Genomic DNA, 27,929 nt, shown 5'->3' with positions numbered 1-27,929 from the left:
AGAGCCGGGATCGAACCTGTGACCTCGGCGCCGTGAGGCAATAGGGCTAACCCACTATGCCACTGTGCTACCCTTCCTGATTTAAGTTTGAATGAAACATTATTTCATGACACTTTGACAAACACCAGAAGTAATGATGACATGCTCAGAACAGTCAAAACGTGATCATCGTCTCTTCGCCAACTCAGAAGATTGGAGGAAGAAAGAACCCAAATAGACCTAACTTGTAAAATATTCAGTCATTTGCATGATCATTACTCATTTTGCTTTGTACAGATATACACATCATGTTTATTGCATTATAGTTATACATCTTTCTTTGCTACACCTCAGAAAATATGTTTAAAAAAGGGGGATGTAGTGATATGTATATATGAAGATATTTAAAAGATTAATGACTACATCATAGTGTAAGACAACGACTAGATGGCAGCACTAGATTAATGTATATCTGTATGTGTACTCAAAGGATCTTGGGGCTCTTCGAACCAGGAGTGACTAGACAGCAGAGTGTTAGAGAGAGCGAGCACGCATGGTTAAATATAGGTAATGCTTATTCTGAATTACATCTGCAATTGACTGGTCATTTTCATATTGTTGACTGAGTGTTTGTTGCGGTGCATCAGCTGCCACATTATTTTTACACCTCAAAAAGTACCGATTAGCTCTGGTGGGACCATTTTGTCAGATGCTCAGACACAGGCTCAGGTTTGCTTGCAGGGATGGTGACAGTTGGGAGTCCGACTGTTACCATGGAACAAAGCTCTCCATGGTGACGGCCCCCATCACTGTAACCATGGTTTCCGGGGTCCCTGGAACATGCGCGCGACGTCATCACGCGCCTGCTGCTACGCACGGAGATTATAGTCGCCCGGCTGGCTTTCTGTCTGACGTCATTTTAATGCGCCACGAGTGAGGTCATCGCATCGCGCCATGGACAGTAGGTTGCTTTTGTGAGCCGCGGGTCTCACCGATGGACTAAGTTCCTCCTCCCCTTCACACTCGGGGTCGCTGCTTTTTAATAGATCAGAATATCGGTGCAGTTTAGAGATTTCCTCGTCCCCAAATCACCCCTCCTGTTTCCCACGCTGCTTATTAACTCGAGGCGGCCAACAGGCCCGAAGTGAATGGCAACCTCACCTCAATTACCTCAGTCTCAATCTTTATAGACGGCCACAGCTTCGTTCTTCATCTCTAGCCTGGTACCCAGCTTCCATATTTCTTCATCGCCACCTGCTCATTTAGCATTTCGAGATGATGGGATGAATATTTCCTCCAGAATAAGCTGTCAATTCGAAGCCATGTTGTTCACTTGTAGCTAATATCTTTCTGGGTGTAACCTTAGCTACAACTTTCCTGGTTACAACCCGAGACTGAAACTCATAGCGTGGAATCTTGTAATCCTGATCCGAGCTATCCTTTCCCCTGCCTGGTCCACTGTTTTCTATCACCGCCCAAACGTTTGCTTGCCTCAATCTTTCTTTTCTCCTACTGAAACTCTGAAATTACTGTTATTTTGAGGCTCAACGTTGAAGCTTTCACTGTCCACAACTATAACAAAAAAAAAGTTCTGATTTAAAGACACCCATTATTAAAACTTTGTGATTTGACTCCACTGTACCTCAGTAATCTGTCAGCTACGTGGAGTACTCTTCATTCTCAGTTCCACTATCCATGTAGATATTTCCCTCCCCCTCGGTAACTTCCTTAATGCTGCCCTCTCTTGTTTCAAAATACCTTCTTAAAACCATGTTTTGGACTTCATAAAATCATATAAGAGCAGAATTAGGCCATCGGCCCATTGAGTCTGCTCCGCTAATATGTTCCTCATCTGCTACCTACAATGTTACAGACCAAGAGCTGGACTGCAAAATCAGCCAGAACATCTCCCTAGAACACTACATAGGAGTGGGAATAGGCAATTTAGCCCCCAGAGCCTAACCCCTTCAATGTGATCATGGCTGAGCCCATTCTGGCTTCAACTCCACTGTCCTGACCATTCTTCATAACCCTTCAATTCATTACCAATTAAAAATTCTCCATCTCCTCAAATTTACTCACTGTCCTTGCATCCACTGCACTCTGTGTTAGCAAATTCCACAGATTCACAATCCTTTGGGAGAAGTAGTCTTTCCTCAATTTTTAAAAAAAATTGCCACCTCTTATTCTTAAAATTATGACCACTCGTTTTAGAATGCCTCACAAGCAGAGCATCAGCTCCATGTTCCACTTTATCCATACCTTTTAGCATTTTGTATACCTCAATTCGATCTCTCATTCTTCCAAACGTGAGAGAACATAGGCTAAAATTGTTCAATCTCATACAACAAACCCCTCATCTCTGGAATCAATCTTGTGAGCCTCCTCTCAACTGCCTCCAATGCCACTACATCTTTCCTCAAACAAGGGGACCAAAACTGCACACAATACTCTAACCAAGTGCGGTCTTACAATGTCTTGTTGCAGTAACACTTCCTTTTCTTTATACTCTATTCTTTTTGCTGGAAATGCTAACATTCCATTTCCTTTACTCATTATCTGCTGCACCTGCATGTCAGCATTCCATTTCCTTTACTCATTATCTGCTGCATCTGCGTGTCAGCATTCCATTTCCTTTACTCATTATCTGCTGCACCTGCGTGTCAGCATTCCATTTCCTTTACTCATTATCTGCTGCACCTGCATGTCAACATTCCATTTCCTTTTCTCACTATCTGCTGCACCTGCATGTCAGCATTCCATTTCCTTTACTCATTATCTGCTGCACCTGCATGTCAGCATTCCATTTCCTTTACTCATTATCTGCTGCACCTGCATGCTCGTTTTCTGTGACTCAAGCACGAGGGCACCCAAATCCCTTAACTTGTCTCATCGCAATTTAATTTGCTTTCCTTGGTGCACCTTTTCTTACATCCTGTAAGTAGTCTTACAACACTGGGTTAAAGTCCAACTGGTTTGTTTTGAATCACTAGCTTGCCGAGCGCAGTTCCTTCCTCGGGTGACTGGAGAGGTGGGTTCCGGAAACACATATATAGACAAAGTCAGTGATGCAAGATGATACTTTGAATGCAAGTCTTTGCAGGTAGTTAAGTCTTTTTATGTCCAGGCGGAGCGACTGGAGAGAGGGATAATCACAAGTTAATCCGGTGTAAATTGTCTCAAGCCAGGACAGTTGGTAGGATTTTGCAAGCCCAGGCCAGATGGTGGGGGGGGGGGGGGTGAATGTAATGCAACATGAATCCAAGGTCCCGGTTGAGGACGTGCTCATGTGTGCGGAACTTGGCTATAAGTTTCTGCTCGCCGATTCTGCATTGTCGTGCGTCCTGAAGGCCGCCTTGGAGAACGCTTACCCGGAGATCAGAGGCTGAATGCCCTTGACTGCTGAAGTGTTCCCCGACTGGAAGGGAACATGCCTGCCTACCGATTGTCGCATGATGTCCGTTCATCCGTTGCTGCAGGGCAGCATGTTCTCACCAATGTACCACGCTTCGGGACATCCTTTCCTGCAGCGTCTGAGATAGACAGCGTTGGCCAAGGCGCACGAGTATGTACTGCCTACCTGGTGGGTGGTGTTCACGCGTGTAATGGTGGTACCCATGTTGATGATCTAGCACCTCTTAGAGGTTGGCATGGCAGGGTTGTGTGGTGCCGTGGTCTACCTCCTACGTTGTCTACCTCATACGCTGCAGGAAAGGATATTCCAGGATAAGGAATATTAGGTAGTTACGTTTTTGTCAGTTTAGTTGCATTACTGTTAAATAATAAAAAGGCTTTTGTTTTAAATTTACAAACCTGGTGACTGCATTTTGTTGGGCTCAGTCAAGTTAAAATAACATCTAATTTCACTTGTGTTGTGACCAAGTCAAGCGGGGTCGGAATTATCCATGCACTAGCCCAGGGTGTTGTAACAATATGAATTTTTAAAAATCCATTGCTTCCTGTGGATACAGCATGAACTCAATGGGCTGATTGGCCTCCCTCGGTGCCATAATAACTGATTAACCCTCTTCATTTTAACTATAATTTCACAGTGTTAGTCATCAATGTTTGGAGGAAGAGCGAGCAGTTTTGATAGTAAAACAATTACACAATCGGTTGTTTTTTCTTCACAAATCATTACATATTTTGCCCTTCTCTAGAATCTACATTTAAACAGTAATTTTCTTTTTGAAACAAAACTTGTTTAATTTATAGTCAGTTAATAAATACCTATATGCATGTAAGTAGTTACTGTGTAAGTAAACCAGGAAAGACTGCCGACAATTAATTTCACATAACTGCTGTAGCCATAATTCACTCAATCACTTATTTTCTCTCATGCATTTATGTTCATCTCTTTGAAATATTCTCACTCTATAAATAAGCCTTCATGACTTTGGAGTTGTGACTTTGTGACAAATCGTATAAGACATGTGCCAGTTTTTCTTTCTGTACTGGTATTGGAATAAATCACCAAACTACTCTTAACTCTCAGTTAGTAAACATGTTTACTGTAATATTTGTTTTGTTAAATGGGTGGGTGTTGACCAAGCTACGGCAATTAATTTTATCTATAGCAATTTAGTCTGTTTTTGAAGTGACTGTTCTCCTGTCACAGCAATGTGTGCTTTCTCAGCAAGTGGAAACCTGAGGTTCAATAATCCAGTAACAGTGGCTAATTAACGGGAAACAGTCAGAAGTAGTGAGGGATTTATTTTATTTCCCTTGGAATGTGTGGGTGAACAATAGCTCAATACCATTTTGTAGTACACAACTATATTATGCACTTGGCGCAAACCAAAACATTTGTATTTGAGTTCTAAATAAGTGCAAATGTTAATATTTTAGCACTCTGTGCTTTTGGAGACTTTGCTGGTCGGCTCATAGTTCATTAATAAAACATTCATAATGAACCGAACATCCCTAATGTCATGGATCTGCAGTTTAGTGAGAATTTTAATCTTGGAAGAAAATTAAAGTGACCGATCAACCAAAACCTGGTACTCTTTAATTAAAATGCAAGGAAAATGTCTGGCAAATTAATCAAGTAGACATGCTCCTCCTTTTCCAATGCTCAAGATATCAAACAAATTGTTCCTTTCCATTCCCGCCCTTCCCCTTATTTGTTCTGTCAGAAATGTCAGATTGAATATGAGAGCAATAGTGTGGTTCATTTGGCTAAGTGTCTTCCAATGCATTGTGATAATTTTGTTGAGGAGCTCATTTGTGAAGAAATATTGGACATGAAACATATTCATATAATATAATGTGAATAAATTGCTTGTCTTCATGATAGATATTTAACGTTGGGTAAACTACTCATTTAATTTTTTCCCCCATTTTCCTTATCCCTTCTCCCCAAGCAGATTTTGTCTAAATTTGATTGGATTTGCAAATATCAATACTTGGGTCCATGATTGCACGAAATGGGCTTTTTGATTTTTTAATATCCTAGGATTCCCGAAATGTGGCTGGTATAAGTGGTTTCTGCACCAACATTAATTGTGGCTTAGTTCTAATAAATGTACCACTTATTATTTAATGTTCTATTTATTGAAGTGCTCAGATCTGACTGGGCGAATAAAGTTTTTAAAAATAAGTTTTTCAAATGCTTAATTCTACACTTGGAGAATAGGGCCAGAAAATGTGCTGATGTAGGAGAAACCCGACTGGCTCTGTCCAGTCCGTGATTGATGTAGCCTTAGATTGAATCTGGACAAAACACCAATTAATTCTGGAATTATTTTCTGTAATTAGTGCTTTACAAGTTTTATTTGATGACAAACTCGTTAGGCAATAAAATTAAGCTTTAAATTACTCTCCTTAGCTTTGAATTGATTTTTGATTTGCTCAGAGAGTGCAATAGAGCATTAAAGGAGTTGTTTGCCATGCTTTGTGAATCGCTGAACTTGATGTGTTTGGCAAATTGGACAATTTAATTTAAACAAGTACAGGTCTTCGTAGGCAGATGACTGAAGTGAAAGCTTCAAAGGGACTTATATAAAGAACAGTTAAATGCAGGACCTACCGACTGAATCAAATATCATCTCAATTTGGTGGAATTATTTTTAATGCTTTAAATCCATTTTGGAAAAAGTAATATAAAATATTGTAGTATGCAACTTGCCAGAAATGTTGCCACGGGTTTAAATCCGAGCCTGTGGTTATTTCCTCCTCCCTCTTTCCTCACCCCTGTTTACAAAAAAAAAAGTTTTTTTCCGTCTGGTCTAGAGTAGACAGATACATTAATTTACCATATCTAGCGTCAAGCCCCAGGAAATGTCATGAATCCTTCTTAGACATGCAGTAACATCTTCCTGATGACTCAGCTGGTGTGCCCACTGTGGTACTAAGTCAAACAGACAAAGCAGGTCCAGGTTCAGCCTCTGATCTGTGCTGAGTTAAGCATCTTAGCTTGGGCTTGACAGGACTTGAGGGGTGGAGATAATGGAAAATATTTATTCCCAACCCAGCAGATTTGTTGTCTTGTCCATGAATCTCAGTAAGTCACTCTACCTCTGATCTTTATAGGACTCAAGGTTTTGTTTTGTAGCTTTGGTAATGTTTTATTTATAGGTTTCTACACTGTTTGCCACTTTTGCCATCTATCCCAGCAGGATATTTTTGATTAGTGGAATAAATATGTGGTTTGCCTTCTGTATAATTTGTCTTTCTGCTTGAAATAACTGTATTTTTAACATGATTAAATAACAGACCCGTCTATCTAGTCTATTCTTGTTGCCATCTTTTCACCCAGTTTAATTGAGGTTCTTTGTTTCCCTTTTTAAAGATATTGTTTACAGTACAATTTCTGTGAAAGAGACAGATCACTTGGACATTCAGGTATGCTACTTTCTGGTTTCTGCTGCCCTCTGGTGTTTCTTTCTTGGCAATCCTGAGACCAACATGATTATTGCTTGAACTCAATGTAAATTGAGCAGTTTTTTGCCGAAAGCATGTTCATTGTGAATATAATATACGTCAGACTTTAAATGTTACTATATTTGGAAATCATATTCCTCTTCTATGGCATATTGATTGGCTAGGTGTAAAGCTTAAATTTTTTGTTGCTTATACCTTGTATCTTGTATTTTGCACAAGTATACACACTACTAGGAATTGTGCAATTTTAAGCCAATCTATTTGCAATCATGGATTTATGACTGGAATGATTTTATGTTTGGAGCTATAGTCATTGAAGCCGAACAACATTTGTTTGTGCATTGCAGTTACCAACATTGGTGCAAAGTTGTCTGCAGCTTCCAAGTAATTCCTAACTTCCTTTTGACAGCCTCAGGGATCCAACAGGCTGAAGCATTTGTCAATGCCTTTCTCAAGCACAGTTTACCACGGTTGGGCGCTGAGCAGATTCAGGAACGTTTGATACAGAAAAGCTGTTATCTCGAACATTTCTTAAAGAAGCGCAAGAAAAGAGAAGAGGAGAAAAACAAAGTGTCTGTCTTGCCAAAGAAAGGCGAGAATTGAGAATATTTGAGCTCAAACCAGAACAACAAAGGTAGCCAAGCCACGTTTATGTTGAGACATTTTTTCTGCTGATGGTGGTTTTCAGTGTTGGTACAGTTACAAAGGCAAATAAACTACTGCAAAATTGATTTATGCTGCACCAGACATGCATTGCGTCCGGGTTCTACATGCATTCAGTTTGGGCTGGTTTAGCACATTGGGCTAATAGCTGGCTTTTAAAGCAAACCCAGGCAGGCCAGCAGCACGGTTCAATTCCCGTACCAGCCTCCCTGAACAGGCGCCGGAATGTGGCGACTAGGGGCTTCTCACAGTAACTTCAATTTGAAGCCTACTTGTGACAATAAGCGATTTTCATTTCATTTTCATTTCATTTTGCATTTCAATGAACTTAAATATTACTAATCTTATTCGTATCACAAGCAGGCTTACAATACACTGCAATGGAGTTACTGTGAAAAATCCCTGGTCACCACACTCCGGCGCCTGTTCAGGTACACTGAGAGAACTCAGAATGTCCAAATTACAAGCACATCTTTTGGGACTTGTGGGAGGAACCGGAGCGCCCAGAGGAAATCCTGGCAGACACGGGGAGAATGTGCGACTCTGCACAGACAGTGACCCAGCTGGGGATCGAACCTGAGACCCTAGCGCTGTGAAGCAACAGTGCTAACCACTGTGCTACCATGACGCCCCATCTGAGGTACAACACCTCTGATTAGTGGTGGACATCATCTCCAAGATTCCTAGGTAACCTATCTTATTCTGAACATGTCCTTTTATCCTTTGATAATGATCTGAATTGATGCTTCGGATGAAATCCTTCAATCAGGTCTGCTTTCCATCCTGAAGATCATATAAACTGAGAAGCAGAAAATTGATTTAAAAAAACCATGGATGAATTATAAATTAAAAAAATTAGGGCGGCACGGTGGCACAATGATTAGCACTGCTGCCTCACGGCGCCAAGGACCGAGGTTCAATCCAGGCCCCAGGTCATTGTCCATCTGGAGTTTGCACATTTTCCCTGTGTCTGCCCCCACAACCCAACAGGATGTGCAGGGTAGGTGAATTGGCCACGCTAAATTGCCCCTTATTGAAAAAAATAATAATTGGGTGCTCTAAGTTTATTTTCAAAAATAAACTGCAATTGGAGGTTGGTGGTAATTATACGCAAGTAAATTGTATTCAAACTTGTAATGGCATTCCTTTGTAACTGAGGCTTTGAAAATTCTCATTGACCACTTACTATACTGTGTAATTGAGCAAAAGACATTCTATTTCATTCATCAGGATTTGTTCTGAGGTTATGTTAGCAAATGCTTGGCAGATATTGCCCACTGCATTAATTCTGTCCTTGTCTGGATGAGAAATGCAAGAAGCAAAACTCCTTGAGTTCACAATTCTTAACTTTTAAGCATAAACAATTTAATACAATTTTTGCAACGTGGCCGCGAAGCTTGTTCTGCATTGTGAACTGTTCAAATTCTGCATCAGGTACATTTTCTCCTGCAATCAAGGAGGTTGAACGTAGTGCTGATTCTTGCCTTGAAATGGCATGATTCAGACATTTTTAATCCATAGATGTTAAAATGCTAATCTGAACTATTTCATTTTTTCCAGATATGAATTGTTTCTCCCTTTGCATGACTTGTGGAAGCAATATATTCGAGACTTGTGCAATGGTTTAAAACCTGACATGTAAGTACAGCACTTGCACTATAGAATGACATTTGTGAGACTGGAAAGTCTCCTTTCTTACGTGCAATGCAGAAGATATTAAGATATTGCCGTATTGGAAATCTCAGTGATCGCACAATGTTTAATTAGTGTCTACAGCACTGATTCTTAAGTTGATTGAACTATTTGAGGTCAAATTACAATAAAGATGTTCCACAGAACACAGCAGATTAATTTTGCTCCAGTCTTTAACTGTTGCCTTCACCCAGTGCAGAAGTCTTACAAAAATATTAAGCAGCAATATAATAATCTATATTGTCACAAGTAGGCTTACATTAACACTGCAGTGACGTTACTGTGAAAAGCCCCTAGTCGCCACATTCTGGTGCCTGTTCGGGGTACACGGAGGGAGAATATAGAACGTCCAAATTACCTAATAGCACGTCTTTCGGGACTTGTGGGAGGAAACCCAAGCATTCAGAGGAAGTCCACGCAGACACGGGGTGAACATGCAGACTCTGCACAGTGACCCAAGCCGGGAATCAAACTGGGACCTTGGTGCTGTGAAGCAGCAATGCCAGCCATCGTGCTACCGTGCCGCCAATATGACAGTGAACCCAGGTTATTGCTCGCTTTACTGATGGGAAGAAGGAGGTAAAATGTTGGGCGGCACAGTGGCACTGCTGCCTCACGGCGCAGAGGACCAAGGTGCGATGCCAGCCCCCGGTCGCTGTCCGTGTGGAGTTTGTGCATTCTCCCCGTTTCTGCCTGGGATTCATGGGACATTCTTTATTTAAGGTATTATCTCAGTAGTTTATAATTTGTTCTGTTGCATCTCGTATATAAACAACAATTGTTTTGTCAAACTTTTAAAAAAATTAATACTTGGCCATGCTGGTAATTACACACCTTTTATTGTGGGTGTTCAGGTAAAGTGAGGTTTATTGGAGGAATGATTGGACCAGAATATACTGACTTAATCCAGTCCCCGCTTTCTGTCCTTATTTTTACATTTGCATTCTATAATCTACATTTATAATGGCAATTATCTTGTAAGCGTGACACATTATTATTGCACCATCATACCACTGATGACACTAGTATCTCCCTGAGTGAAGTAATAATGATAGCTTGTGAGATTTACAGGGCTATTTTCATTATAATTGAGATATTGGAGTTTATAATGAAAAACATTGGAAGGAATTGTAAATAAGCGTGGTCTTGAGATAACAGGTTAGAGGACAGAGGAATATGAGGTATTCAGCCCTCATTTTTAAAAGCTAATATCTTCTGACCTTATGTTCCATATTAAATTAATATAATATTATATAGGATAGTAGAATATACCGTGCTTTGGAAAGCAGAGATGTAGCATTGACTGCAGCCTATTTCTCTGCTTTGAAGGGTGGAGGACTGGAGGTGCAAAAACTGAGGTGTGCCAGAAAACTGTTAACTGGCAATAGAGTGAGAAAATTATATAGAAAATTCCCCTTATAGATGTGGAGATTGGAAATTTCCCGTACCAGCCTCCCCGAACAGGCACCGAACGTGGCGACTAGGGGCTTTTCACAGTACCTTCATTGAAGCCTACTCGTGACATAAGCAATTTTCATTTCATTTCATTCATTTGTAACACGGAAAAATTACATTCTGCTCGCAGACTTAAGATTTTAAATATATTCCAGATGGATGCTCTTTTAATGAGATGTCAATTGTCCTGTGTTGCTGCTGGTGAATATTTAACTTTCCCTCCTCCAGTTTGCAAAAATGATTCAGTAGATTTCAGCAAGCTCATAATTGCCTTTATCTCATCGGACAACTGGACTTGTGTTACTGGGAATTTTTCTGAATTGATCCCTCTTAATATAATAATCTAATAATCATAGATGAATTCTGAAACTAGAGGCACCTGTTTGCGCTTTGGGCTCAAGGTTGAAGAATGATGGTCCATCAATTGTAAAGAAAAATCTATATAGTAACGTTTATAAGCCGTTTCAAACTTAATTACTGCCCTTGAGACTTAAGTAGTGCCATGTTTTGATAAAGTAGGATTATCAAACATAATAAGCGGTCTTATTTCAGTCTTTTATTTTCCAGCTTTTAGCTACTTACTCAGACTGGAGTTTTCAAGCATTTAGTAAATAGATTGTGTAAGTATTTACATAAACTGATACAACATTTTAACAGACAGGAGGCACTCCCTGCATCACGTTATTATATATAAAACAACAACTTGTATTTATATAACACCTCCATAGAAGTGTAATCAATCAGAAATTGACACAGAGCCAAAGAAGGAGATATCAGTAGGGAAGTTTGGACAAAGGTCAGATTTCTGGAAGTTCTTAAAGAAGGTGAGAAACTAGAGAGAATTGGGTAGGCAACTGCTTCGGGTCTACAAGGCTGCCAGTGGTGGGATTGAAGGGACAAAGAACAAAGAAAAGTACAGCACAGGAACAGGCCCTCTGGCCTTCCCAGGCTGTGCTGATTATGATACACTAACTAAAAAAAAAAAACCTCTGCCCTTTCTCGGTCCGTTTCCATCTAATTCCTCCCTATTTATGTATCCGTCCAATACATGTTGCGAATGTGCCTGCTCCACACATCCTTGACAATCTGCTAACCACCCCATCTATGCTTCTCATAATTTTGTAGACCTCTATCAGGTCTCCTCCCCTCAGTCTCCGTCTTTCCAGTGAAAAAATCCAAGTTTATTCAACCTCACCTCATAACCAACACCCTCGAAACCAGGCAACATCCTGGTGACTTTTGTGCACTCCCTCCAAATCTTCCACATCCTTCTGATAATGGGGTGACCAGAACTGCAGCCTAACCAAGGTTTTATATAGTTGCAAACATGATTTCCCAACTCGTGTACTCAATGCCCCGGCTGATTAATGTAAGCATGCCATATGCCTTCTTAATCACCTTGGCCGCCCGTGTTGCCACATTTAGGGAACTGTGGACCTGCACAGCCAGATCCCTGTCTATGTTAATATTCTTAAGGGTTCAGCCGTTTACAATATAATTCATACCTAGATTTGATCCTCCAAAATGCATCACCGTGCATTTGTCCGGATTAAACTGCATCTGCCATTTCTGTGCCTACGTCTCCAATTTATCTATATCCTGTTGTATCCTCTGACAAACCTCGGCACTATCAGCAACTCTCCGCCAATCTTCGTGTCATCCCAAACTTACCAATCAGACCATCCACATTTTCCTCCAGAATCATTTATATATACTACAACAACAGATGTCCAAGCACTAAGCCCTGCGGACACCACTAGCTATAGTGGGAGGCCGAGGACAGAAATGTGAGCCTGAGAGCAAGGTGGTGAATTCTAATGGCAGCAAGCGGAAGGTCAGGGTCATGCTTCTGGATTGAGCAGAGGTGTTCCACAAAGAACACCCTTCCACCCCATTCTCTGTTTTCTGTATCAAACTAGTCAGCCTACCCCGAATCCCATGTGATTTTAGTTTTTGCACCAGTGTGCCATGTGGGAACTTGTCAAACGCCAATTTTCTTTTTCATCTCTTCAAAAAAAACCTTAATCAAGTTGGTGAGCTTTGACAAAGGGCATCTAGAATCGAAACGTTAGCTCTTTTCTCTCCTTACAGATGCTGCCAGACCTGCTGATATTTTCCAGAATTTTCTCTTTTGGTGAGACATGGCCTTCCCCGTACAAAGCCATGCTGCCTGTCACTAACTAGTCCATTTTCCTCCAAATGAGCATAATCCTGTCCCTCGGTATCTTTTCCAAAAGCTTCCCCACCACTGATGTCAGGCTCACCGGCCTATAATTTGCTGGATTCTCCCTGCTTCCTTTCTTAAACAAGGGAATAACATTGACCATTTTCCAGTCGAATGGAACCTCATCTGTGGCCAAAGAGGATGTGAAGATAGAGTCGAATGGAACTACCTCCTCGAGGTACTGGAATGGTTTGGGCTAGGAGCAGGATTCACCTCCTGGGTGAGGCTCCTGTACAAAGCTCCCAAAGCAAGTGTCCGAACTAACATCACCAGCTCTGAATACGTCCAGCTACAGAGAGGAACAAGACAGGGCTGCCCCTGTCCCCACTCTTGTTCGTGCTCGCGATCGAACCTCTGGCGACAGCCCTGCGGGATGCAAAAAGCTGGAAGGGAATCCGGAGAGGAGACAGAGAGCACAGAGTCTCACTCTATGCAGATGACCTGCTCCTCTGTCTCAAAGCCACGGAGGGACTGAAAGCAATACTGCAAATACTGAAAGAGTTTGGAACCTTCTTGGGCTACAAACTTAACCTGGGCAAAAGCGAGGCATTCCCAGTGAACCCAAAAGGGGGAGGGACAGAGCTAAAGGGTCCATTCAAAACGGTCCAGAACAGATTCCATTACCTGGCGATCCAAATAGCCAGAGACTGGACACAGATCCACAAGTGGAACCTGACCAGCCTGGTGGAGAAAGTAAGAAAAGACCTTCAACCGTGGGGCTCAAGAGTGCAGACGATCAAGATGAACGTACTGCCAAGGTTCGTCTTCCTGTTTAGATCCATCCCGATCTTCATCCCCAAGGCCTTTTTCCAAAACGTAGACCGTCTAACCATAGCGTTTGTGTGGTTCCCACACAAGAACCCGAAAATTCCCAAACCGACACTGCAAAGAGGAAAAGTCAAAGGGGGCTGGCCCTACCGAACCTACAATACTACCACTGGGCTGCAACGGCAGAAACAGTGAGGGGATGGGTACAAGAACCCGATACAGATTGGGAACAAATGGAGGAGGCATCCTGTAAAGGAACAACCCTCCAGGCCCTGGCTACAGCAACACTCCCATTCTCCTCAGTAAGATACAAAATGAGCCCAGTGGTACCGCCCACGCTGAGAACGTGGACCAAGTTGAGACAGCACTTCGGGTCAACCAAAATGGCCCCCATCTACGGCAATCACAGATTCCCCCAGCCATGCTAGATACCATCTTCGAAAGATGGAGGAGGGACGGGGGGCACACTGACGGTCGGGGACATCTATATAGGACGCAGACTGCGACACTGGATGAACTGACGAGGAAGTGGAAACTAGCAAAAGGACAGGAATTGAGACACCTCCAAATAAAACACTTCCGCAAATAGACAGTAGGGTACCCCGGAGCCCCAGAAAATACACTAGGACCTGATAGGCACAAGCAGCGAGAAGGGGGGGGGCTATGTGGGAAAATATACGGACAGATACTGGACAGAGCACGAACACTACTGGGCAGGACAAGACAAAAATGAAGGACGAACTGGGGACAGAGGTAGGTGGGGACTCTGGAGCGAAGCACTGAGCAGGGTGAGCTCCACCTCCTCCTGCGCAAGGCTAAGCCTAATGCAGCTCAAAGTGGTGCACAGAGCACACCTGACCAGAACCCGAATAAGCAGGTTCTTCCCGGAGGTGGAGGACAAATGTGAGCGATGCCAGATGGGCCTGGCCAACCACACCCACATGTTTTGGGCTTGCCCCAAGCTTGCAGGGTTCTGGACAGCCTTCTCCGAGGCAATGTCCAGGGTTGTGGGGGTGAAGCCATGCCCATTAGTGGCAATCTTCGGGGTATCGGAGCAGCCAGAGTTACACATGGGGAAGGGGGCCAATGCCCTTCGTTTCGCTTCCCTAACCGCACGCCGGAGAATCCTGCTCGGCTGGCGATCGGCAGCATCACCCAAAGCTGCAGACTGGCTCGCTGACCTCTCGGAATTTCTCCACCTGGAGAAGATTAAGTATGCCATCCAAGGGTCAGAGGAAGGCTTCCTGGATACTTGGGGGCAGTTTGTCGGCCTGTTCCAAAACCTGGAAGGTCAACAACGAGGAGTAAGCCAGGGAAAAAACAAAGATGAAGAACCAAAGGACTGCGCAACCTGGGGGTGGTGGGGGGGGGTTTGCAGAAGGAAGGTGGGGAAACCACAAGAGAAGAGGAAGGGTGCTGAAGCCATGGGGGTGCGGAGGGGGGGGGGGGGGGGGGGGGGGGGTGGAATCATTGACCAATCCATAGGATAACAGAATGTACATCGAGTTAGTTAAGTGAAGGACAAAATAAACCTCTCTGTAAAATAACGTATATTAGCGCAGGTAAGAAAAATGTAATGAATATGCACAACAACTGTTTATAAATATGAGAAAAGCCAATAAAAAGATTTTCAAAAAAAAAAAATAGGATGCGAAGATATATTAAGGCTCCAGCTATTTCTCCCTTGACTCCAGCAATAACTTGGGATGGATCCCATCCGGCCCCAGGGACTTTTCTACCTTAAATGCAATTTAAGATACTCAACACTTCCTCCTTTGATATATTGACGTTCTCAAGAGAGTTCACGCACCTATCCCTGACCTCCACATTCGTCATGTCCTTCTCCCTGGTGAATACCGATACAAAATACTCGTTAAGAATTTCACCCACTTCCTGTGGTTTCACGCATAACCTCCCTCCATTGTCCTTAAGTGGGCCTACTCAATCTCTTGCTACCCTCTTGCTCTTAATATATGCAGAAAATGTCTTGGGATTCTCCTTGACCATGTTTGCTAAAGACATTTTGTGGCCCCTTTTAGCCCTCTATTTCCACGTTTAAGTTCCTTCCTAATTTCACTGTACTCCTCAAGGGCGTTGTCAGTTTTTAGAAGCCGAGACCTATCGTCTGCTTCCTTTTTCCTTTTGACTAAGCTTACAATTTACCTTGTCATCCATGCTTCCCGAATCCTGCCATTTCTATCCTTCATTTTTGAGTGCATATGCCTGTCCTGCACTTCAATCAACTGGCCTTTAAAAACCTCCCACATGTCAGATGTGGATTTGCCCTCAAATAGCCCTCCCAATCCACATTCCCAGTTTTCTGTTAAGTTGGATGTAATTGGCCCTCTCCCATTAAGTACCCTCACCTGTGTCTCCCCACCTTTGGGGCCAGCCCCGCGCTGGAGCAGTTGCCACCAGAACACCGGCGCAAAAAACTGGCGCCCCCGGCAGCGGGGGCTGGCCGAAAGGCTTTCGCCGGCCCGCGCATGCGCCGGCAGTGACGTCAGCGGCAGCTGGCCGCTGACGTCACTGCCAGCGCATGCGCGATATGGGGTTCTCTTCCGCTTCACCGTGGCGAAGGCCGTGGCGGCTGCGAGGAAAATAGTGCAGCCAGGGCACTGGCCCGGAGTCCTGAGCGGGGGGCCCCGATCCGCGGGCCAGGCCACCGTGGGGGCACCCCCCGGGTTCGATCGCCCCCCGCCCCCCCAGGACCCCGGGGGCCTGCTCGCGCCGCTGAGCCCGCCGTTCCAGAGGCGGTTTAAACCTCGGCGGCGGGAGAGGCCTCCCAGCGGTGGGACTTATCGGCCCATCCGGGCCGGAGAATCACCGCAGGGGCCTCTCCGATCGGAGTGGCGAGATTCCGCCACCAGCCACTACCCGGGTGGCGGAGAATCCTGCCACGGCGGGGGCGGGATTTTAGGCGCCCCCCAGGCGATTCTCCGACCCTGCTGGGGGGTTGGAGAATTTCGCCCCAGATTTGGAGGAACACAAGAGTTCCCTAAAGGTTATAGGATGGAGGAAGTTACAGAAAGGGAGAGACGATATAGTGGAGTAATTTGAATACAGGGATGCAAACGTTAAATTTGGGGTGTTGGGTGAACCAGTGCACCAGGAACCAATGTAGGTCATGAGCATGAGGATGATAATTGAGTGGGATTTGGTACAGGCAGCAGAGTTTGGATGAGATCGTGTATATGTACCATGGAAGAGGGGAGCCAGACAGTCAGTTCATAGATTTACAGTGCAGAAGGAGGCTATTTGGCCCATCGAGTCTGCACCGGCTCTTGGAAAGAGCCTACATAAGCCCACACCTCCACCCTATCCCAGTAACCCCAGTTAACCTTTTTTTGGGACACTAAGGGGCAATTTACCATGACCAATCCAGCTAATCTTCACATTTTTGGACTGTGGGAGGAAACCGGAGCACCTGGAGTAAACATACACAGACACGGGGAGAACGTGCAGACTCCGCACAAGTGAGTAACCGAAACCTGGGACCCTGGAGCTGTGAAGCAACTGTGGTAACTAATGTGCTACCATGCTGCCCAGTTCATAATTGATTAGTCAAGTCTGGGCAGGGGTCGAAATATTCTTTTCCCAGGCCTCCTGTGAAAATTCTTTTGAGGGCTACTTTTTGATTTGGTGAGCTGCATACTCACCAACTACTTTATTAGCTGAGGTTTGTTTTTTTGCTATGTAGTTTCAGATTTTAACATTGGAAATACTGATGCAAAATAACTTAAGTGTCTCTAGACTTCGCAGGTTAGGGACAAAACTGTTCAGTACAAATTAAAAGGATCCCTCTTTTCTTCGTCCCAATTTTGAAGACAATCTCCTGCACTACTGTAACATTTTTTTCTATTTCCAACACCATTTGTTGTAGCCTAAGCTTGGTGGCAGTTTGTGCTGGATTAGTGCCAGTTTTGTCCTCGGGGCTTGTGCCCACCTGTTAGAAGACTGTAGCCACCCCTAGACGACCGTTGAACCCAGCGAGCTGTTTCTCTGCGCCTGGCTGAAGCTTGGGCTTGGCGCTCTAACCCAACCCCCAAACTGATGGTCTAGCCCAGTATTCTACACTGCTTCCCTCCTCTACCCTGGCCAACACTTTGGTCGAGCTGACATCCCCCCACCCCCTTGCCAAAACCTGGCCGTCACATTTTTGTTAGCAAGGCAAAATCATTTTTAAAAAAGCAACTTAATAAATGTGTTTTTATGATGTAAAGCCTGAATGGAATAAGCATTTTCCAGTCTTTTTTGTTCTCTCATGGAATTCATGGCAAAGCCGAAATTTAATGGCCATGACCTGTTTTGAATTCTTCCCAACAACAAGCCTTTGTGGCTTGGTTATTAGAAGTACAAAGGGAGTCCAAGTTGATTATTAGGAAGAAGGTGCAAGATGGTCACACCTGTAAATAATGACCGGGTCAGCTGTGTTGACGGTAGATAAACTGTTAGGCCCCAAGTCACAGGAGAGGTATTAAGAATTAGGTTTTGTGAAGAGTTATATATTAACTGTCTATTTAATTCCAAGGTAGAATGGAGTTGGGAATTAGAAAATAGTTAATCACTTTTACCTGGCTCATGTAATTCACGGTGACCTGGAGATAGGCCATTTTGATAGGAAAGAATTTTAATATCAGCTTAGAAGTTTTTCTTAAAAGATTTCTGAACCTTTCAGACATGGCAACATGGTAGGCACGGTGGTTAGCACTGCTGCCTCACAGTGCCAGGGACCCGGGTTCAATTCTGACCTTGGGCGACTGACATTCTCCCGTGTCTGCATGGGTTTCTTTCCGGTTTCCTCCCACAGTCAAAGATGTGCAGGTTAGCTGGATTAGGCCGTGCAAAATTGCCTCTTAAGTGTCCAACGTTTAGGTGGGGTTCCAGGGATGGGGTGGGGGAGTGGGCCTGGGTAGGATGCTCTTTCAGAGGGTCAGTGCAGACTCAATGGGCTGAATGGGCCTCTGTCTGCACTGTAGGTATTCTATGATTCTACAGTCAGTCTACAAGAATCTGGAAGAAAGAGAGCATGGGGGCAGCATGGTAGCATAGTGGGTAGCACTGCTGATTCACAGCTCCGGGGTCCAGGTTCGGTTCCCGGCTTGGGTCACTGTCTGTGCGGAGTTTTGCACGTTGTCCCCGTGGATTTCCTCGGGATGCTCCGGTTTCCTCCCACAAGTCCCGAAAGACGTGTTATTTGGTGAATTGACATTCTGAACTCTCCCTCTGTGGTGACTAGAGGCTTTTCACAGTAACTTCATTGCAGAGTTAATGTAAGCCTACTTGTGACAATAAAGATTTAAAGATATGAAGCAGCTAGTTCTGCACCTTGATCAGAGAAAATCTGATCCTGAAAACAAAATCAAAGCTCTAACATCCCCTTTCGTGTACAACACATAATGGAAGCACCTTATGTCCTCTTCTCCACAATTTAAACATATTTGGATTAACGCTTCTGCCAAAACAAAAACAGGCAACGTGAAACACATGGGGTCTCATGCTCAAATTGAAAAGACCGGTTTGTGAGGATTTAAATGTGATTGGAAGATTCAATTAGCTTGTCTAGAGGGAAGAATCTCTAATTCATCCCTTACCATAAAAGTCAGTTTAGGGATTGGAAGTTATCCAGCTCATAAAGGGAAAAGGAAGCATGCTTTCGGGAGCTGAGAATAGTTTTGGAGAATATAGTGCCACCTATAGAGCAGGAGGAATTTCTTCTTTCAGAGGGTAGTGGACCTGTGAAATTCTTTACCGCAGACAGGTATAGAGGCTGGGTCGTTAAATATGTTCAAGGCTGAGATAGACATATTTTTAATCAGTATTGAAATTAAAGGTTATGGGGATAAGGCGGGAAAGTAGAGTTGAGAATTATATTGGATGAGACATGATTTCATTGAATGGCGGAGCCGATTCAATGGGCCCAGTGGCGTACTTCTGTTCTTACATCTTATATTCTTACAGAATAAAGTATAATCAAGGAAGGGGATTTTCTATCTTCCAAAAGTTAAATGGAGAATCATTTCTTACTTCAGAGTAAGTTGTCTACTGGACAGTGTTTAGACAATGTTGCTTTTAGTTTGTTTATTGCAGTAAAACTCTTAAAACTTGAATTCTTATGTAATCCTTCAAGTCAGCCACGTGAAATTTGAATATCTTTCTCAAAGGGATTGGAACAAATATGCAAGTGGTCAGAATGCACTGACAGCTATGTTAAGGAGGTTATATAGAATTTGATAATCACACCTTACATTTCTTAAACGCTGAAATCCTTCTAAAAATATTGTTTGATTTATTCGCAAAGGTTTAGTTTACTTTTGACTTGAGGTAAATTAGCGTTAAAAGAAATGGGGCTGGATTGTCCGCCCTGCCGCACCATTTCTGGCGGGATGCTCCGTTACACCAGCCAGCCAATGGGATTTCCCATTGTGGGACAGTGTTGGGATACCCCCGGGCTGTTGGCAAAACTGAGCATCCCACTGGCGGAGAATCCAGCTCATGCTATTTCAGGTTCCTGGTAATACCCATTGAATAACAACTGATTTATTGTGTAATCCATTGCCAACATACCCCTTGATTGCCGTGCTTTCTTCTTATGTTTGCAGGCAGACACAGATGATTCAGACCAAACTGCTAAAAGCAGATTTTCATGGTGCCATTGTGACAGGTACACATAGATTGGTTTGTTAGTAAGTAAATTATGCCAATTCGACAGCAAGGAAGGTAAACCCTAATATACAGAGCGTGGATTAAGTTTATATGTAGGTAGCATCATAGCTATAGTGTACAACCCATCTAACTTGTACAAATTAGACTGGAGAAGCGGAGGTTATTTTCTCTAAGGCAGGAAAGGCTGAGAGGAGATTTGCTACAGATGTTTAAAATCATAAAAGGTTTAGAGATTGAAGAAATAAAGAGAAACTGCTCCCAGTTGTTTGTCATTAGCCAGAGGGTACAAATTTGAAACAATTATCTCAAAAGAACCAGAGGCGACTTGAGGAAAAACGTATTCACGGGTGGCTCAGGTTTGGAATGCATTGCCAAAGGGATAAATATAATTTCAATAGTAGCCTTCAAAAGGGAATTGGATAAATAATTGAAGTAGAAGAATATGTAGCAATATGGAGAAAAGCAGGGAAGTGGGACAACTAGATTGCTCTTCGAAAGATTAGACGCAAACTCTGGATTGTATAGTCTGTTCCTGTGCTACATGATTTCATGATCTGGATTTCAGCTGCAAATGATATTTAGGACTTTGCCGAAGAAACACTAAGTTATTTCTCTACCCTGTGCGTTGATTCTTGCTACTGTTGAACTACAGTATCCTAGCAAGTTCCAAAGGCAGCTGAGAAGAAAACAGAATATATTGTGAAAGATCAAAAAAAGTTCCCTTTTATTTTTAAGAAAAGGTATAAAGGATATTACAACCTACCCCATTGACAGTTTTTTAAAAAAATGTTGTCCCTCCAATGTGCTGTTTAAAAGATCAGTTGTACATAGATTTAGATATTATGGAAAATAATCCCTCCAGTGATCCTAGGAAGCTAATATTAAGAGGCATAATTTGGATGGCACAGCCCTAAATTGTAATTCTACTTGTACCACACAATAATAGAAGCGCCTTCTATTATATTCCATCCAGCCTTATTAGCATTTATATTCCTTTCCCCATCATGAATATGATTATGATCTGGAATATTTTACCTGAAATGATGGAAGCAGATTCAGTAGTAACCTTCAAAAGGAATTGGACAAATATATGAAGGGGAAAACAATTGAAAGTCTAGGAAAAGAGCACAGGAGTAGACTAATTGTATAGCTCTTCTAATAAGTAGGCATAGGCGTCAGTTATGGAGGACATCCATTTCTTGCGTGCATAGATAAGTCCTCTGTGCATTCTCATGTGTTTGTGGAGCCCGATTGCAAACCATCATGGCTTTCCACAATGAAAGGATGAATTGTCTAATTTTGTTGGGACTGTATGTCGAGTCTTTCTAACTTTTGGTCATCGCTGCCTGTAATCTCTGCTTTTCAAAGGAAACAACGCCACTACTTGAGATTGCTCCCCAGGTAGTTGTCTCTTGAGAATTTTCTCCCCGTCTTGTGGACAAGACACATTTCTTGAGTTTTGCCTTCAAGGAACCCTTGAACCTTAATCTTGGCCTACCTGGCAGGCAGTGTGCAAGTTTAAGATATGAATACAGGATTGCCTGAGGGATGTTATCATCAGGCACTGGGCTGTAGCATTCCACTCTGGTGGGAGAGGTTATCCTTTAACAGGTTTGAGGATAACGGTCATAACTTTTTAAAAATTGAAATCATTTTCAGATGCATTTTTTTGTGAAGATTTTTAACCTCTTTGAGATTAAATAAGCTAGTAATGAGATTCAGAAACCAACTGTCAACCAATTGGTTTATGTTTGCAAAGAAATTGCAACTCCTGATTCTTATCTCAAATATTTTGATTTTTAAAGATTTGTGTATTGATTTATGAGATGGTGCGATCAACATGTCTGTCACCAGCTCTCACACTGCCCACAAGGGTCTGATTTTTCCTCGATAATCATTAGATCCTACAGGTTTCTGAAATGTAAATTTAATTTATTTTTGCAAAGTGCACATGTGCAAGTACTGATTCTATTTATCATTGTATCAGCATAAAAAAAACTTCACCTAAAAACTTTGGTGATCAGATTTTTCTTAAAATTCTGTTTACATTACAGTGACAAAATCCAAATGTCCCTCCTATGTCGGGGTCACAGGAATTATTCTTCAGGAAATGAAACACATATTCAAGATTATCACGGAGGAAAATAAGCTCAAAGGTACTGTAAATTTCGGACCTGCCCCCTAAGTACATCCTTTACAATGAAAACTTTAGTTTGACTGCCCTATCTCAAGTCGCATTATAATATGGCATTGAGTCATAGCAATAAAACCCTGGAATAAATGAATAGAATAAACTGATGTTTCAATGTTTATTTCTTCAATCTTCTAAAGACTTATTTAGCATATTGTCTACTGACTCTTTGACTTAGACTTGGTTTGGTTAGGGATAAATATTGGCTAGAATTATAGGGATAATTAATCTGCACCTTTTCAAATAGTGCCATGAAATCTTTTGTAGCAGACAATGACTGTTTAAAATCTCATCTGAAAGACAGCATCTTCATCACAGCACTTCCTCAGTACTGGATTGGGGCATCAGCCTTGAATTTTATGCTTGAGTCTGAATTGGGACTTAAATCCAATGTGTCTTAGATATAAGAGTGCAGCCAACTGAGTCATATTTGGTAAATACAGTTTCTGACCAGCTATGACCTTAAAAATGAGAGAACTGATTCTTCCTAAGACCGGCTCTTTCACAAAACTGACTGGCCTTGTGTTTCTTTGTTCTAATTTCCTAACTGAACAAATAAACAGCAGTTTGATTGCTGACGCCATTTACTGTCTTGGGATTGGGCAATTAAACCAGCTACAAATAAAGTATCCTAGTCACTAACTCCTGATGTGTATCAAATTAATCAGCCCAGCTGAGGGAAAAACAAAGTGCTGAAAACTCAGCAGGTCTGACAGCATCTGTGGAGGGAGGAAGAGAATTAACATTTTAAGTCCAATGTGACCCGTTGGCACTGATTTCTACCTCTCTTCAACTCCAAAGAATAGTCATTTTGTACTCGCAAATTTAACTCTTGTTTTTCACTCTGCAGAGGTTCCAGACCTGCTGAGTTTTTCCAGAACTTTCTGTTTCATCCAAAATATTTTGTTTTGATTTAAACCTGAGGGGATGCTTTAACACTTATTATTGCAGCTTAAAGTGAGACGTAAGTAGTGCAGTCCACAAGCTGGTGTGTCTTGTTTAATGCACATATCCACTCTGCCCTCAGCTGCAAGGGACTTCAGAACCTACTGAGTAAAAGTTAACTTTAACGGAGCATATTATTGAAAATCATACCTCAGTCCTGTGACAAAGTTCCTCAAAACAGGATCCCCTGTGGTCAGTTTATTTCTGGGTGAGGTAACTGAAGAATAATTCAGCTAAAATAATGTTCTGCTTAGCCTGTTCTGCGCAGTAATTTGCAGTTAGTGCAGTGCAAGCTTTGTGTATGGAGCTGACCCCCTTGTAAAATTCTGTAGCCCATAATTTCAGTTAAACTGGAAGCCCTATGTGGATAATTGGTGGATTGCAAAGCGTAAATTGATGGTCTGGGTTTGTACAGATTCTTCAAATAGTTTATAATCATTCCCAGATATTAATTATTCCTTGTTTTATATCTATAAGTTGTAAATGTTGTTGTTATTTCTTAAGAAATCGATTCTGCAGTGGCAGTGACATCACTTTCACCAGCATATTTTTATTAAAGTATAACTTGTGATGTAAAGTATTAAAATACAAAAGAATTTAACTAACTTAAAAATTGGATTTTGCATGTCGTTCCACGTACTTCATCTTATTCTCCTTCTCCGACCCAGTTATTCCCAAGCAAAACAGTGTCTTCAGTGTGGAAATCGATGGCTTTGTTTCCTATATCTACGGCAGCAAGTTTCAACTGAGAGCAAGTGAGCGTTCCGCTAAAAAATTTAAAGGGAAAGGAAGTATAGACCTTTAAATCCAGGGCGGTGCAGCTGATGGTCCAATAACAACTGAAGTCATTGATTCCTTGACACAGTTTCACTGAAAAGAGATTAGCCTGCGTGTTCAGTTCTATCAGTGGGAACATGTATCAATCGTCTTGTCTGCATGGGTTTCTTTATTAAACTTGCAGTGCAATTTCTGAGCAATGAAAGAATTTGTCACAGCATTCTGTATATGTGTCTGAATATACATCATCTTTTCAGACAGTGAGTTACCACATATTGAAAATATGTTTGGTTTCATTAAAATTTATTAAAACATAAAAGCCAAAATGTAATTATTTTTTATGTTGAAAGCACCAACAACTTATATTTACATGCCCTTAACATTGAAATAATCCCAGTATCTTTCGCAGAGGCATAAGAAGAAATAAAGTAACAAAGGAGGTATTCAGGGGTGGGGAGTGACCAAAAGCTTGGTAAAATAGGTGAATTTTATGGAGGCTGTTGAAAAGGCAGGAAACGGGGGGGGGTTCCACAGCAAGAGGCCTACCTGGTTGAATGCATAAATTTGGCCGGCAGGTGGTGCAGTGGTTAGCACTGCTGCCTCATGGCGCTGAGGTCCCAGGTTCAATCCCAGCCCTGGGTCACTGTCTGTGGAGTTTGCACATTCTCCCCGTGTCTGCGTGGGTACACCCCACAAACCAAAAGATGTGCAGGTTAGGTGGATTAGCCATGCTAAATTGGCCCTTATTTGGAAAAGAATAATTGGGCACTCTACATTTATAAAAATAAAAGATTGCGTAAACTGCTGATAGTGGGATGAAAGGAGGATTTTCAGAGGCTGGAAACCACAAAAGAGTTCACGTAAGATTGTGATGTTGGAGGTGATAGAGTTGAGGGACAAGGGCAAGGAAGAATTCAAATATGAGAACATTATGATTGAACCAATGCAGGCCAGTGAATACAGGCACGTTGGGTGAATGATCTTTGGTACCAGTTTATGGGCAGCAGAGTTCATAAACTGTTTAGCATACATAGGCTGCAGGATAGGAGGCTGGCCAGAAGGAACATCAGAGCACATTTGTCTTGTAATGACATGGATCGATTGTATCCGCGCCAGATAGATAACGGCGATGTTACAGGTATAGAAGGAATCATTTTCTTAGTGCCACAAGTAGGCTTACATTAACAGTGCAATCAAGTTACTGAGAAAATCCCGTAGTCAACATACTACAGCGCCTGTTCGGGTACTCTGAGGGAGAATTGAGAATGTCCAAATCACCTAAGAAGCACGTCTTTCGGGACTTGGAGAACCCGGAGAAGTAAGTAGTGTTTGTGAAGGAGGAAATGAGGCTAGATTTTAACACCTTCAAAATCCACCGACAACACTCTCAAAATCCACCGACACAACTGAAATTGGGTTTGTGGAATCTGATGTCTTCCCTGGTTTTAACAGTGTTAAGGTGCTGAACTGTCTGTTTAACCCTGAGACAGTGACCAGAGAAGGGGATCGTGTTAGATTGTGCTTCAGAAACAGAACCCTGATATTTTACACTGCCACTCGAATATGGTTTGTCATTGCTGATTCTGAAGAAATAAAGTTACCGAGTGAGATGTGTACATGCACACTGGTTGGGTAAGAACAAAATGAGACTTGGCTTTGGCAATCACTTTCTCTGAAAAAACTAAGCAGCGGTCAATCCAGATCTCGGAGTGCAACTTTCCTTGTAAAATGTTCCTTCAGTGCAAAATCTCCCAGGTTGTGCGCCCACATGCAGCCGAGTGGGAACATTGGTAAGCTCTCATGTGTCCCCATCAGAGGCAACAGAATGCCACATAGAACGCATCTGCCCCAGAATGGGCACTCAATCTAATTCTGGTATGGGCACCTGCTGAAATTATTTGTAAGGTTGATCATGACCCCTTTGGCAGAGTGATTTACAGATCCAAAGTGTGTTCACAGTACAAGAGATTTAAAATGTTGCCCTTTTGGAACGTCTGTTGCAGGAGGGCTGCAAGAGTGGTCAGGAATGAACATGACATCTTTGCTGAACACCAGCTTCCTGTTTGCAGATATCATACTGGCATTCCTGTGACTGCTTCACATCACTCATGTACCAACAATACTTGCCTACTAATTTCTCGTTCACGTTGCACCGTCTCATTAACCCAATAGTTTACCTCTTTCTAGCTTAAATAAATCAACTTGTAGACTATAAAATCTCAGTACACTTTTAGCATTTCTGTACTCCTGACATTTCAGTTCCCGGACCATATTTATTCAAGTTAGTTATTAAGAGTCAAGAATGTGTCTTTTTGAATCCTGAAAGTATCAGCCTGTCTGATTTTACACACGTGCCCGTGCCTTCAGTGTATTTCTGGCATTTTCAGTTTCTATTTACGATCTTCATCATTTATTATCCGAACTAAAGGAGTTTTTTTTTCTTCCTGCTCCATCTCTGCAAACCAATGATCCATTTCAAACGAGTGCAATCTTCATGTACAGTCTGGCAAATAAAAAACTAAAATACAGCAGATGCTGAAAGCCTGAGTGTGGGGGAGGGGGTAACTCGGCAGGATTTGCATCAATTTCTGTTTTCATCCCTTTTTTTCATGTGTTTCCGAATGCACAATGAAATGGTGGCAAACCTTTGTTCAAATCCATCTTGCGCTTTATGAATGCGCCGCCCCTTTCCTCTTTTGTAACTCGCTTTCACTTTCACTTTCCACCTGCGACCTTTGGTAAATGTGCGTTGTCCACCTGCGAATCATGTAGTCCTTTCACAAATCGATTTTAAAGATAAGCGGGACGATGAACTACTTTCTAGTACAACTCGGGATATTTTGCATAGTTTCTTTAGCAGGTGAGTGAAGAATTCCTTCGCCTTTGTTGCTACGAATAAGGAAGTCACTTCTGGGCGGGGTAAAAGTAAACCTTCGTACGAGGGATTCATTCCATAGGTGGAAAGATACATAATTATTCCGGTTAATGTTATTTTTGATGATAAAAATAAACCTAATGCTTGATATATTTCAGAATTACCAAAAAGACTGTCTTCCTGAAGTTTTCTTTTCAGCTGAACTATCTTAAGGAAACAGGAAGTCACAAATGGCTGTGACTGCGCCTCTAACATGTATTGTACATACTCTTCTAGTTTGCCAGTTCTGTCCTTTCCTCACCATCCACAAAAACTTTCTGGTCTGGTCAGTTTTTTTTTGCATAAACATCAAACAGATTCCAGAATGAAGCAGACAAACTGGGAAATATTCGCCAACACCAGCAGCCCCAAGACTCAACCTCACCCAGAAAGATACAGGAAGCAGCGGACCCAAAAATGTTAAGGAGCGAGTTATGAACTATTTTCAGAAATATCTGCCATTGGTGATCAACCTTCTTTTCTGCTAAGTTCCTTTCCCAGTTCACTCCAGTCAACTATGCCTCAAATCCTTTATAATTGCACTTGTTTAGGTTTTGCATAGTTCTGTCCCAGTTTCTCACTCTTCAAACTGAATGTGAAATTATACCATGTTATGGTCATTGTTTCCTCTGGGATTTTTTACTTTGAGATTGTTTATTAAACCTGCTTCTTTACACATTACCAGATCCAAAATAGCCTGTTCCCTGGTCGAATCCACAACATATTTGTCTAGAAAACTGTCCTGAATACTCTATGAATTCTTCCTCATGGCT

The 27,929-nt window shown here is 42.3% G+C and overlaps 2 protein-coding genes across 2 annotated transcripts in view; both read left to right on the top strand.

Moving 5' to 3' along the window:
* Positions 1 to 891: 891 nt before the first annotated feature.
* pop4 (POP4 homolog, ribonuclease P/MRP subunit) lies at positions 892 to 24,561 on the top strand. Its single transcript, XM_038806626.1, is given in 9 exon segments — positions 892 to 940; positions 6,770 to 6,822; positions 7,271 to 7,280; positions 7,283 to 7,431; positions 7,434 to 7,495; positions 9,085 to 9,162; positions 20,266 to 20,327; positions 22,384 to 22,485; positions 24,134 to 24,561. Coding segments are annotated over 9 exon segments (660 nt in total). The 5' UTR covers positions 892 to 933; the 3' UTR covers positions 24,271 to 24,561.
* Positions 24,562 to 25,823: 1,262 nt separating this feature from the next.
* LOC119971276 (protein NLRC3-like) overlaps positions 25,824 to 27,929 on the top strand; it is a 52,072-nt gene continuing 49,966 nt past the window's right edge. The window contains exon 1 of the mRNA XM_038806625.1: positions 25,824 to 27,102. Within this exon, the coding sequence (XP_038662553.1) occupies positions 27,051 to 27,102 (52 nt within the window). The 5' untranslated portion in view covers positions 25,824 to 27,050. The remainder of the gene's footprint in view (positions 27,103 to 27,929) is intronic.

This window comes from Scyliorhinus canicula, chromosome 9 (assembly GCF_902713615.1).
Source record: "Scyliorhinus canicula chromosome 9, sScyCan1.1, whole genome shotgun sequence".
NCBI lineage: Eukaryota > Metazoa > Chordata > Chondrichthyes > Carcharhiniformes > Scyliorhinidae > Scyliorhinus > Scyliorhinus canicula.
Note: the sequence above shows the minus strand (reverse complement) of the source record. Positions and strands in the feature narration are given on the sequence as shown.